Source organism: Balaenoptera physalus, assembly GCF_965194825.1.
Source record: "Balaenoptera physalus genome assembly, chromosome: 20".
In the NCBI taxonomy this organism is placed as follows: Eukaryota; Metazoa; Chordata; class Mammalia; order Artiodactyla; family Balaenopteridae; genus Balaenoptera; species Balaenoptera physalus.
Genome location: NC_138901.1, coordinates 42,946,548 through 42,960,434, shown reverse-complemented (window position 1 = coordinate 42,960,434; position 13,887 = coordinate 42,946,548). Strand labels below are relative to the sequence as shown.

General features: G+C 38.1%; 1 protein-coding gene across 7 annotated transcripts in view; it reads left to right on the top strand.

Moving 5' to 3' along the window:
- Positions 1 to 13,887, top strand: part of ACACA (acetyl-CoA carboxylase alpha) — a 233,139-nt gene that overhangs the window by 170,513 nt on the left and 48,739 nt on the right. For all 7 annotated transcript variants that reach the window (XR_014257243.1, XM_082439871.1, XM_082439870.1 and 4 more), the window contains 6 exons: positions 763 to 804; positions 1,857 to 2,072; positions 3,800 to 3,955; positions 6,099 to 6,302; positions 10,896 to 11,051; positions 12,611 to 12,757. Coding sequence is in view for 6 of the 7 variants with exons in the window: in XM_082439871.1 (XP_082295997.1) it covers positions 763 to 804; positions 1,857 to 2,072; positions 3,800 to 3,955; positions 6,099 to 6,302; positions 10,896 to 11,051; positions 12,611 to 12,757 (921 nt within the window). In the remaining variant the exon portion in view is untranslated. The remainder of the gene's footprint in view (positions 1 to 762; positions 805 to 1,856; positions 2,073 to 3,799; positions 3,956 to 6,098; positions 6,303 to 10,895; positions 11,052 to 12,610; positions 12,758 to 13,887) is intronic.

Here is a 13,887-nt window from a genome sequence, read left to right as displayed (position 1 = left end):
GCACTGCCGGTAGAGCTTCCCATCCGAGAAACAGGAGTATTTGGTGTTAATAAGTTAAATTTCAGAAACTAATGGACTCTGCTAATTGAATTCATCTTTGTTAATTAATAAGGTTCTAGTAAATTGGTTGCTTTCTCGTGTAATGCCCTGCAAAAGAGCAGTAAGACCTAATGATTACACGTTCACTAGTTCCACCCCATTCTTTCCTATACATATAGTGGTATGAACCAAAGTAACATCTTGTACTTTTCTTTGTCTTGAAATGTCATTGTTTAAACCTTTGAAATTATTGACTTAAGAGTGAATGAGGAAAAAAAAACATGGATTGGGGATTCTATGCTGTCTGGCTAGTTTACATTTTAAGAGTTTCTTAAGGAGAAACTTGGGAAATCAGTCCAGTAACTACTATTGCAGTGCTGCAGAATTCAGGTGTATTGGTCTTATTTGCCAGGTTCTGCCAAGAGCAATACCAAAGAAGACTTTTTCCACTTGGGAGATGAAAAAATACATATTTTTTCTTTCCCTAGAACAGGGTAGCTATTAAAATTAGGTTAATAGTGTGGTGGTTCTCAAATTCGTAAGTGGGGTCAAAGTGATGGTTACCCAGAGGATCATGCATATTCCCCAGGCTAAGCCCAGGTAAGGAACATGTTTTCTAGGCAACTGTCTTCTAGATGCTTGACTGTTTCTGTACTATGTGTTTATCCCCAAAGAGCCATATATATGAAGGACTGACACATTTCCCCCCCTTCTTTAACACAGAGAGAATTCCCTAAGTTTTTCACATTCCGAGCAAGGGATAAGGTAAGAACTGATTTTTTTCCTCTTCTTTTTTTTTGTTTAATCTTTGTTTTTTCCTTAAAAGCCCAAGAGTAGCTTATCTTTGCCGTATTTCTCTCCATTCTCCTTCCTCTAATTGAACGTATGCTTCCCCTTGCCTTACGTGTGTCTTAGAACTAATAAAGGCTCCCTTCTGAAAGAGTTTGGTTTAGGAAACAATCAAATGTATTGACCTACCCAAAGAAAGTGATAACTTTCAAAATCATCTCTATGCCTTAGGATAATCCTAATGATGTAATATTAAAGGGCTACAATACTTAATAGGATTATTCTTGTCACCCACAGACAGTTCATTTATCCTCACGTCTTGTTTATGAGCATTTGTTTTTCAATTTTAAAATATAAAATTTCAGACCATGTTGGTTTCTTCCTATTACCAGGTTATGTTTTTGGCTCTCTCTCTCCATTCACTCAATGGGCATATACTCTTTACATGTCTAGTTTCAGCAAAACGTAGAGTAAATGTCAATACAACTTTAAAAAAAGGTAGGTAAATAATTATGTATGGATACAGGATGTCCAGAGCCAAATATCTCTATTTTTAAAAATTGTATGATGTTTGTTTTCCAAGTATTTACTATGTCCTTTTTACTCTGCCAGAAATGATAAGAGTATAAGACCTGCCCATAAGCGTTTTAGACTAGTTGGGTAAAACTGAAATATTGGTATGTGAAATAGATATTAATGTGAAGCAGTCTGGTTTACTGTTTTAAAAAAATGAATTATGAAGGCTTTAAATGCTACAGGAGATCTGAGGGAATTGGTGTTTTTTGTTTGTTTTTAATGGAGAGCATCACCACTTGTAAAAGCATGAATGATGAAAGCTTGCAAAGTAAACAGGGACTTTAGTGCCTAATCTTATATAAGCTCTAGCATTTTCCTTGTATGTAGCTCCTTTTTTGACTCATTGGCACATCATGGCTTATGTTTATATTTTTAAGCATCTCTTTTACATACACTTTCATAATATAATTTTGTAACTGCCTCTTTGTGAGCTGTTTTTTTCTTGCGTTCAGTTTGAGGAAGATCGTATCTACCGTCACCTGGAGCCTGCCCTAGCTTTCCAGTTAGAGCTGAACCGGATGAGAAATTTTGACCTTACTGCCATCCCATGTGCTAATCACAAGATGCACCTGTACCTTGGAGCAGCCAAGGTGGAAGTGGGCATAGAAGTGACAGACTACAGGTTCTTTGTCCGTGCAATCATCAGACATTCTGATCTGGTCACCAAGGTGGGTGCTGTACTTTAATGGGAAGTTATCCCTGAGGGAAGGGACAGAGAAACAGGCATGGGTCAAAATCAGGTTTTCCTCTTTTGAATCAAGGCTCTTGTTCCCTTTCATCCTACTCTCCAATAACCAGCAGAAGTCTGAGAGTCATTTCTCTCACAGAAGTAAATATTCCATGTAATGAAGGGCTTTTCCCCCCTTTAATTTAAGTTGTCTTGGTAATGGAAGCATGATAGTACTCGCTTGAGAAAATGAAAAAGCATGCTAACAGAGAAATCACAGGGAAGGTTAGATGATGATAGAGGATAAGGAGAAAAGTTAGAGGTTACCCCATTGTAAACCTGTCTAGAGGTGGGATGCTTTCTGTACATAGCAAGGTGCTTGCTGGTGTGTTAGTTGTTACTGCATCCTATAGCTGTAACCTTTCTGCAGCTTTTCCTTTCTAAACAGATTTCCTTTCTAAGCTGCTCTGTTTGCCATATGTGGGATATAACCCTAGTGGGGTTGCTGCTCTGGGGATACCCAGCATCTCCACCTGTTGGAAGGAAAGGATACATAAGAGGCAGGAGGAAGGTCTGGCAGGTCTTTATCTGACCCTTGCCTGCCCCTGCTGCCTGTGGTCATTGGGTTGACCCTAGGGAGAAGGGTAAATAACATCTGCAACAGGTGCCTTATGACTTGTGACATGCTACTGCTTAAGTATGTATAACAGCTGTTTCTTTTTTTTTTTTTAACATCTTTACTGGAGTATAATTGCTTTACAATACTGTGTTAGTTTCTGCTTTATAACAAAGTGAGTCAGTTATACATATACATATGTCCCCATATCTCTTCCCTCTCGCGTCTCCCTCCCTCCCACCCTCCCTATCCCACCCCTCTAGGTGGTCACAAAGCACCGAGCTGATCTCCCTGTGCTGTGCGGCTGCTTCCCGCTAGCTATCTATTTTGCGTTTGGTAGTATATAAATGTCCATGCCACTGTCTCACTTTGTCCCAGCTTACCCTTCCCCCTCCCTGTATCCTCAAGTCCATTCTCTAGTAGGTCTGCATCTTTATTCCTGTCTTGCCCATAGGTTCTTCTGATCATTTTTTTTTCTTTTTTTTTTTTTTTAGCTTCCATATATCTGTGGTAGCATACGGTATTTGTTTTTCTTTTTCTGACTTACTTCACTCTGTATGACAGTCTCTAGGTCCATCCACCGCACTACAAATAACTCAATTTTGTTTCTTTTTATGGCTGAGTAATATTCCGTTGTATATATGTACCACATCTTCTTTATCCATTCATCTGTTGATGGACACTTAGGTTGCTTCCATGTCCTGCCTATTGTAAATAGAGCTGCAATGAACATTTTGGTACATGACTCTTTTTGAATTATGGTTTTCTCAGAGTATATGCCCAGTAGTGGGATTGCTGGGTCGTATGGTAGTTCTATTTTTAGTTTTTTAAGGAACCTCCACACTGTTCTCCATAGTGGCTGTATCAATTTACATTCCCAACAACAGTGCAAGAGGGTTCCCTTTTCTCCACACCCTCTCCAGCATTTATTGTTTGTAGATTTTTTGATAATGGCCATTCTGACGGTGTGAGATGATATCTCATTGTAGTTTTGATTTGCATTTCTCTAATGATTAATGATGTTGAGCATTCTTTCATGTGTTTAACAGCTGTTTCTTTATTACCTCTTTTAAAACACATTAATGTTGGTGGTGATTTTCTTTCCTGCATAGGAAGCTTCCTTTGAATATCTACAAAATGAAGGGGAGCGGCTGCTCCTAGAAGCCATGGATGAGTTGGAGGTCGCTTTTAATAATACAAATGTCCGGACTGACTGCAACCACATCTTCCTCAACTTTGTGCCTACAGTCATCATGGACCCTTCAAAGGTACATTTCTCCTTAGCTTCTCTGCCAGCACTCGCCAACACAAGCAGAGAGATTCATTCATGTTTCTTTGCACTTGGACCTGGAAACAGGTACTCTTGGTCAGCTGACTGAACCCTTGATCTTTAAAGTTTACAGAATGCTTGTAGGACTGGGTTTCTGGGATGGTGTCAAAAATGTGCTGTAACCATTGAAAGCAGACCCCAAAACTGAAGGTGGTAGGATGTTAATAATGCTGGTCACTTATTTGCAGTAGAAAAATGCAAAACTTCTTCCTCTTCTTCTGTTGGTACCTGTTTTATGATATTTGCCATGATAGCAGTCCTATTTTATTTAGTTCCCTAGGATTTCTCATCTGGAATAACTAACTTTGTTATTATTGGGCATTTTGGCAAAATTACTGCTTCTTTTCACAGGTCACCTGGTGGCCTTGGGGAAGTAATACACCTTCCCAAAGTGTCTAACTTAGTTCTCTTTAGTATTTTTCCATGGAGAGAGAATTTGGTTGATATGGAATTCTGCATATATTTATGTATGTTTTCTTCCCTGAGGCTCTATTCTAAAATGCATTCCATATAATTTAAGGAAGGAAAACAAGGTGATTCTGTACTTGACCTTTTATCCCAGGTGTAGTAAAGACAGGTTGCTCTCTGTTTCTGTTCTCTCTAACCTTTTCATGATATTTTGGAATTTGAATAGGAGAACCCTTTCTGCTATTGTAGGCATGGACTTTTGCTTTTTGAACTTAACATCTAAGACCTGAGAAATCGTTTTGTACTTCTTTTCTTCAAGACTCCAAACTACTGATTGGTTGCTTTGTCTGTCAGGAAAGCCAAGGACAGGGCTACTCATTGAGTTTCATGAAGTCTCATCATCCAGTTTAAGTAAAGGTTCTCCTGAGCATTCTGGGACTGATGAAACTAGAAGACTTAAAACGTGCCCTGGACACTATATAACTATATATATTTGTAGATATGACTTATCATTTCTCAATGAGTTTTTGCTATCAGCCTCTCTGTTTCCACTCCAAACACTCATATGCCCTGGCTCTGTCTTTCTAATCATAGATAGCTGTCAATTTCCTGTATATAGAGGTGTTGACTTTTGTTCCCTCGAAAAAAGAATGGATAGATATCTCTTGGTTAACAAGCAAGTGTGGGAATAGAGACGTTAACTCCTTGAAATCCATTTTAACCTGAACTTCTTTGGAGCAGAAACAAACTACAAGGGTGGCACACACTTCTGAAGAGCCACAAGAGAAGGGTGGTATGAAATTTTTTAAAAAGATGTTCGAAGAACTTGAGAAAGGATTTTAGAGAGATACTTCATTTAAGAAAACATTAATTTTGAGTAGTATGTCCTAGCTGCCTGTAACGCTATTGGAAAAAAATTCTTTTTTGCTTTAGTATGTCAATAAGGAAAAATCACATCTAAGGCCATTTGGTTAAAATAACTCGCTGACCCCTGAAAACTAGGAGCACTAAGCTCTCTTGGTATAAAGCTTAGAGAAATGAGGGAACATCTGCCCCATCTACTTAAGTCCCAGTTGAACTTGGCAGTGACCAAGTTTCAGAGCTCTGTTTAGAGAGAACATTCTAGCACCACCTACAAATTGCCTTTCTTTAATTTGTGCAATTTACCAAGAAGCATATATTATAAAGTTTAATAAAATTGTATGGAAAAAAGCTCATGGTGGTAATTGCTATGTTGATTTAAGGTCCTGAAAGTGCAATGAAACATAGTTACTGTGCATATAAATGCTACTTAATAGCTGTTTAACTAGAGATTTTATTCTTATTTGGGGCTTTCTCTTAAATCCCATGGTTTGTAATTTTAGATATCGCAGATCTTTGACATAGAATATGAATATAATTGGGAAAGAGGAAGGGAGTTGCGCGGATTTGGGTGTCGTGAGCCAGAGAAAACCACTCAAATGCCAGGCCAGCATGAAATTGTCCCTGACTTGTTCTAAGCAAGAGTAGGGTTGGGGAGAAACTCTGTGACTTTTTGTAAGGAATGCATGGAGGACACATCTCCGGAAGCCAGCATCTTTTCCCATTCCTCCCTTCCCAAAGATGGGCAGACCCAAAACAGGTCCTAGTTACAAGGAATTTAAGTTTTATGCTTGGTGATGTGTTTGTGTCAGATTGAGGAATCTGTGCGGAGCATGGTAATGCGCTATGGAAGTCGGCTGTGGAAGTTACGCGTCCTCCAGGCAGAGCTGAAAATCAACATTCGCCTGACACCAACTGGAAAAGCAATTCCCATCCGCCTCTTCCTGACAAACGAGTCTGGCTATTACTTGGACATCAGCCTGTACAAGGAAGTGACTGACTCCAGGACAGCACAGGTACAGTAGTCAAGCAGGCTTCTCAAAGTTTTGACTTGGTCCTAGAGAGAAGCCACTTGTCCTTGTTACAGAAAGACCCAAACTCACAAATCCCATTGTTTCACCTAGTGGGGTTATCCTCTCTTAGCTTAAATGGTTGCATGAATTTGAAACACTTCATTTGCCTCATAAGATGTGCCTCTGTCCTAACCATGGATGTTATGAAACCCTTAACCTTTTGTCATGTATTGGTGGGCCCTAACAGGTGCCAAGTGAACCTGACTCCACAGGTAGCTGTGCAGTTTAAGGCTCTTGTTTAGAGGGCTCTTGGGCTACTTGAGCAGTCTTGTCTTTTCTGATCTGATTTGTCCTTGTTCCCATTTTCAGCCTATTTAGACCACTCATTGGCAAATAAAGGAAGGGGAATTGTTGAAATATGAAATATCTCAAAGAAGGAAAATTTCAACATAATACAATAATAGCTTGAGCAATATCAAGCAGTGACTTTATCTTATTTACCCTTTATTCCATTTACACACATTATCTTTCCTTCAAAGAGTTCAGAGTATCATGTATCTGTAAAAGAGCAAAGTGGCAAACTTTAACCCATTTTTTCAGATAGAAAAATTGAGAATATGAAAATGGAAAGTGACTTTCTAACTAGATTGGTTCTATGATAACAAAGAATTCCCTTTTAATGTGTTTTACCACCTTGGTTTCTCAATATTTGGGCCATTTGCTATGATACAGGATTTAGGTCAGTTCACCGTTGCTCACATCTTTTTAAGAACTGGGATGTTAATTGTAGGTCTCTGGCCTGAACTTGGGAAGTGCCTTTCTTCTCATTAAAGGATGAACTTGCTTCTTTGTATGTGTACACAAAGGTCTCAGTCTGTTCTATGTATTGGGTGACAGAAAGAGATTATATGTCTCTTGTTTTTTTCTATGTCCTTTTAAATCTGGGAACAGCAGTAAGAAAAGATTTTTTGCTGGTATTTTGAAGATGAGTTTTAAAATTCTAGGTTTGGACAGTTGTCAGAGCGACCTTTCATTTTGTGCTTTGATTCCCAGTTAGATGGCCAGAGAAACCTATCACGTGAGAAGTGAACAGTTAAAACAGAGAGAAAGTGTGCACAAGAGTGCAAGGGGTGAGCAAGAGAAAGAGTATTCAATAATTTTTTGCTGCATTTGATGTTTTTCAGGACAACCTTAAAGACATTTTCAGTCAAAGCTTTCCATGGGCAGGGGTGTTTTTAATTAACTTCTGCAGTGGCTTCAAGGCAGATCTGTTCTTGTGAAAAATAAGATGGCCACTTGAGACTTTAATGTTTTCAATAAATACGTTTGTTCTTCATAACTATCCCCCCCCCCTTCTTTTATTTGAAAGCTCTTAGATTTCCCTCATGCTGGGTAGTGGTGACACAGGGGCATGAAAGGAGCAGATGCCTTCAGTCAGGGTTTAGTACTGCGCCTGGCACAAAATAAGCACTCACTAAGTATCTGAAAGAATGAATGAGCTGTCTTTAGCCTGAGGGAACACCCCTCTTACCATGGGTCCGGCATGTTTAGTAAGCCCTGAAGGAAGGGGTCTCCCTGAGGCTCTTCAGTTGAGATTCAACAGCCATTGCCAAGTGTGAACTCAGGAGCCCACGACTGGAGGAGGGGAGACCACAAAAGGAACAGCTTCTAACTCAGTTCTGGCACCCTGAAAGCCTACTTGATGTTTCTTGCCAATTTGTTTTTTCCCTTTCTTTGCTCTAGTGAGTCATTATATGAATTTAAAACAATAGAGAACCATGTGTATCATTCATTCATTTGTTCATTAATTTAACATTTATTGACCACATATCATGTATCAAGCAGTATGGATACAAAGATAGAAAGTGATCTCTCTTCTCAAGAAATTTACCTCATGATGGAAGAAGATGGATAATTAGTTTCTGTGTTGTATGATTATGATTTGTGCCATCATAAAATAAGTACCAGGTTCTAAGGGAGCAGACCATATGGGATCAGAGATTGTTTTCCAAGAGAAGCCCTTTTGATGGCCTCCGGTGAAAAGTGTGTGATAAATAAAATGTGTACCTGTTTTCATGAACTTGTAAAACATATACTTTACCAGTTTTAATTACTATGGCCATTATAGTAGAAAATGGAATTAACATAGACAACATAGATAGATAAGTGACCATTCAGAGGCTTCCAGTGCTGTCCATTGCTATCAACCTCTTGCTCCAGAATAATTTTTTATTCTTTCTGCCAACAAGGAGCAAGGTTGACTGGCTTGAGTTTCAGATTGTCTTATTTTCCTTGTATAGTCTTTGTGGAATTAGCTGTAGTGAACACTGATGTCAGGCAGTCATAGTAGAGAGATCTGAGTAATCCACTGCATAAATCAGTTGATTTCCAATGTGTAGTGTAAGAGGGAAAATATACATTTCAAAATCAACTTTGTTGAGATAGAACTTACATGTAATAAAATGCACTCATTTTATGTGTGCAGTTTAATTCATTCTGAAATTGCACACACCTGTGTAACCACCATCACAGTCATGATAGAGAACCCTTGACACCCTCAAAAGTTTTCTTGTTCTCCTTTGCAGCCCCAGCCCTAGGCATCCACTGATCTGTTTTCTATTATTATAGAGTAGTTTTGCCTGTCCTAGAAGTTCATATAAATGAAATTGGACAGTATGTACTATTTTGTGTCTGGCTTCTTTTGCTCAGCACAGTGTTCTTGAGATCCAGCCATGTTGCATGGATTATGGGTATGTTCCTTTTCACTGCTGAGTAGTGTTCCATTTTAGGAATATACCAAAATTTTTATATCCGTTCACCTGTCAATGGACATTTGAGGCTTTATTTTTCCAGTTTGGGCTATTCTGAATAAAGCTGCTGTGAACATTCATTTACAAATATTTGTATAGATGTGTTTTCATTTCTCTTGAGTAAATATATGAGTATAATTATTGAGTCATAGTAAGTATATGTTTAATTTTATAAGAAACTGCCAAACTGTTTGCCAAAGAGGTTGTACCATTTTGAATTCCCACCAGCAGTGAAAGTACCTCCAGTTATGTTGCTTAAATGACCAGCCTGACTTTATTCCAGACCTTGCAAAACTGTACCTATCTTTCTGTCTAATAGAAAGATAAGACCTATAGGTATGTACTTGGAATGTAGTTCCAAGAACCTACTGCTTTTGCTCCTTTTTTTCTTATTTTGATTTGGGTTATCTCCTCTAAGTCCAGTTTTCACATACTAACACCCTGGCCTCACTTAACACTTTGAATCTCTTGAAACATTACTATTTCTACCTCTCACATTACTAAGACAATGCTAATTCTACCTCCTACCTGGTGACTTTCATCATTGGTCATGTGCAGGAGGATTGGGAGCTCCATTCTGTTGGGCTTTAAGCAGCCCAAGACAAATTTTGCCCAGAATAGGACCTGATTGACAAGTCAGTAGAACACATTTGTTCCTCTGATCTAAAGGGCTAAGGATTCACTTAACTGAACTGTACCCAGGATATAGGAGAGTACTTAATTCTCTTCTAATGCCTGTTTAGCAGGTCTGCAAATCTATTCATTAGTGGTAGACTTAAGCTTATATATTTTAGGCCTGAATAAGTATGTGGGTATACACACATACCCTCACATCCCAATCTCCATTTGCATTCACTGCATTGGGAATCTATGTTTTATGTATTCATGCATAAAGTGCCTAGTTTAGTGTCATACAACCTCTGGGCACTCAATAAATATTAATTGAATTGAAATAATGGCATCCCTTATAAATATTCATAAGCAAATAAAACTGTCTAAATATATGAAATATGAAGTACTCTTCTAGAAATATTTGGGTTAAAATAATTAAAAACTGGTGTAGTGATTTTATTATGTGACAATATAAGTATTGCAGGAGCTTATTCACTAGTCGTAGACATAGTATACTGGGGGAAATACATATGTATGTATATTTTATATATATATTTTACTAAATTTTTTTTTTTTTTTTTTTTTTACTATCGGCTGTGTCTTATGAGCTAAGAAGAATTAGGTAGCTAGATGGATGGATGAAATCCACTTGTGTCAGAAATCTTTGAAGCCTTTATATAGCTGATCGTACTTATGAAGCACCTTCTAATCAAATAGACTAAAGTGTAGGTGACCTGGTAGAGCCTCGACCTTGCCTTCTACCACTGGGGAAAGAACAGAATTCTCTTTAGTGCTTAGCTGTTCCTCAGCTTAAATACTAGAACTGCTTAGTTGGTTAGTTGACATGCTTTGTTTCTGAATATATGGGATTCAAGTCACTTTAGAAGGCAAACATTGTCAGTCTGTCTCTGAAATGTGAAACTTAACGCTGTGCTTTCTTGTTGATTTCAAAAGTGTGATATGTGGTTGGTTACATACCATCTTTTGGAGTTGGTTAATCTGTAAAGAGGTGAGAGCACCATGTACCCAATGTTAAGAGGCATATCTTAGCTACTCAACCCACCAAAAATGTGTTTCAAGAAATAACATTTGTGAAAAAAAAGTCCCTCTAGGCAGCTGATTTGATTTTTCCCCCTGTCTTTTAACTCCCCATGCCATCCTCTTTTTCCTGCAGATCATGTTTCAGGCATACGGAGACAAACAGGGACCATTACATGGAATGTTAATCAACACTCCCTATGTGACCAAAGACCTGCTTCAATCAAAGAGGTTCCAGGCACAGTCCTTAGGGACAACATACATATATGATATCCCAGAGATGTTTCGGCAGGTAAAGGTGGCTAACGGAGGGGGAGCTCTGACGTGTGCCAAAGAGGCAAGATTTTTCCTGAATTTTCATCAGATGCAGCTTAGACTGGAATAGGGCACTTCCAAAAGGCAGGAAATATCTTGACACTGTTCTCACTTCTATCTCTTTTGGGATTGTGACTGCCAACTCAGATGTTGGGTGGTTCTTTATGAATTAACAGGAAGAATGGTGAGGATAGAGGCCTCTGTTGAGCAGAAAAGAGTAAACCGAGACCACATGCCTGCGATGGTAGTTTACGATGACCGGTGTAAAGAGTTACATTTAGGTGTCTATTTCCAAAGCCTATATTCAAATCAAAAAGGGATTTGAAACTCCAGTTCTCGTTTTCCTATTTTCCAAGATAACCCAGGTCTCTAACTGATAACCTAGGTTAATGTGATGAGAATCAATATATAACATATACAAATGGATAGAGAGTTCATGGTACACAGTTTAAATTATCAGTTCTTTTGTGGGAGATTTATTATAGCTGAATAAAAACTAGTGTATCAAAAGAGTACTGAATTTGTCCTTAAAAAAATATATGAATATAGGATTTTTCCGAGTCTCCTAGTCAAAAATACCAGTGTTACCACATTTGAATTTTAATAAAGTAATATATGTGGTCTTAGTAAATAGTCTTTCTGTAATTCCTGTATTATTCAGGAATACAAGAGATTTCCTTTATGTAACCATTTGTTTACAAGGTCTCTCTCTTGAAACATAGCTGTCTTCGTTCAGTATTACCGGCATTGTTAGCCTAGAAGTTGAGTGTTGATTCTGTTCCCCAGTGCCAGTACCATAAAGAGAAATCACATTCTATATCATTCTTCCTATAGAATAGACATAAACACAGTGATTTGGACTTGTAAGTATGAATGAGTCATATTGGTTTTAAATGTTGCTTTGAGGCAAGCAGAGAAACAACTGAACTAGTTCCCACTTCATGCAGCAATATTTTTGGTAATATGCAGTTGGGAGTGGAAATTGAAATGGTTTTAAAATGATAGGTGTGTCTCTCTGTTTTCTCAAATTTGAGCAGACTCGATTTGCACATTTACAGTCACACACCTCTAGTGAGCTAATTGCCGTGTATGGGCCTGTAGCTTTGAAAAGATCATAGAAAGAGGATGCTTCCCCTGAACCTCTAGTAGAAACTCTATTCTTGTGTTCTTGGGTTTACTTTGTATTAGCTGAGTGTCATGTCACTTTCCTGGTTATTCTTCTGTAGCCAAGTTTCTCTAGGATTTCTCTTCCTTTTTTAAAGAGGGACTGATTCATTCTGATTCATGATCGCTCAGTAGTTTGATGTTGTTGGAAAAGTGCCTGATTTTTGGCATGTAAAAAACATTATGTTAAAGACAATTACAAATCTATTTCAACTGAGAATGAGAGCTCTAGAATTTGGTCTAACGTTTAGACGCTCAGCAGAACATTTGGAAAAGAAAGAGCAAAACTAGACTGATGCTATTTTAATATTTATTTTGTTCATGTTGAAATGCTAATTGTTACTGATTAGTCAAACTTTTCTCCTCCTTTAGTCCCTGATCAAACTCTGGGAGTCTATGTCCACTCAAGCATTCCTTCCATCACCCCCTCTGCCTTCAGACATGCTGACGTACACTGAGCTTGTGTTGGATGATCAAGGTCAACTGGTCCACATGAACAGGCTTCCAGGAGGAAATGAGGCAAGTAGTTGCGCCCCCCTCTCCCCTTTCTTATCTCTGTGCCCACTAGTACCAGCTTTCCGTGCGGGTGGTCATTAAATAGTATTAATTAAGATCTGAGTGGCATAGGCAGCATAGTAGTCCTGTTGGTAGAATTCTTTAGCCAGAGAACATTGACTGGATAGCAAGGAATTATCATTAGTTTTTTCAGTGTGATAATGGTATTACATTTTTTTAAAATGCTATTACAATTTTGCTTTTTAAAAAAGAGTATTGTTTTCTGTTAGAGATACATACTCAAATAGTTATAGATAAAATGATCTAATCTCTAGGATTTGCTTCAGAATAATGAGGGGGTGTGAATGTGGGAGTACAGATGAAACAGGATTGAACATGAGTTGTTAACTGAAGCTAGGTGATAGATACATAGGACTAGATTATTTTCTCTATTTTTGTATATTTGAAAATTTGAGATTTTTCTGTGATAAAAGCATTTACAATATTTCTTGATGTTTTTCCTTATTTGGATACTTACTTTGCATACTGGTGTACGGCTTTTGATATGTTTTTTTGTGCTCAGGTAATTTCTTCTGGTACTGTTGTGAGCATGGTAAATATTTTCTTCTTAAAGGGGCCCAATCAGAACCAGGGGTTTAAACATAAAAGGAGGTAACGGTGAACCCGTGTCTGATAGTTATCCAGGAATGCCTTTTCTAGCTTTGGATTCCTTTCTCCTATAGTACACTGTTAATGATGTAAAGTCGTATTCTGCCCTATACCCCACATCCTCCTCAGTGCACTGAGATTCTTCCTGATTCTAACTATGCTTCTAATGTACAGTTGTAACAACAGTGATAACAACAGTAATAAGCCTAAAATGAGATATGTTTTTATTTTAACCTTAGATGTAATCCCTAGATAAATCTCGTTCCTTAGAAGGAGTAATCTCTATCTGAGTGTTCACCATAAACAGACTGGGTAGACCTTTAGGGATAAATGCAATTTTTTTCCCATTTTATGCAGTATCTTTTTCAAAACAATTTCCTATATGTACCAGGTGCGTGGCTGCTCAGCAAGTACACCCGTGGCTGCCAAAAGTAGATGGTTTGGTATTAAGACGGATGCAAGCATTGGACCCGATGGAGAGTATC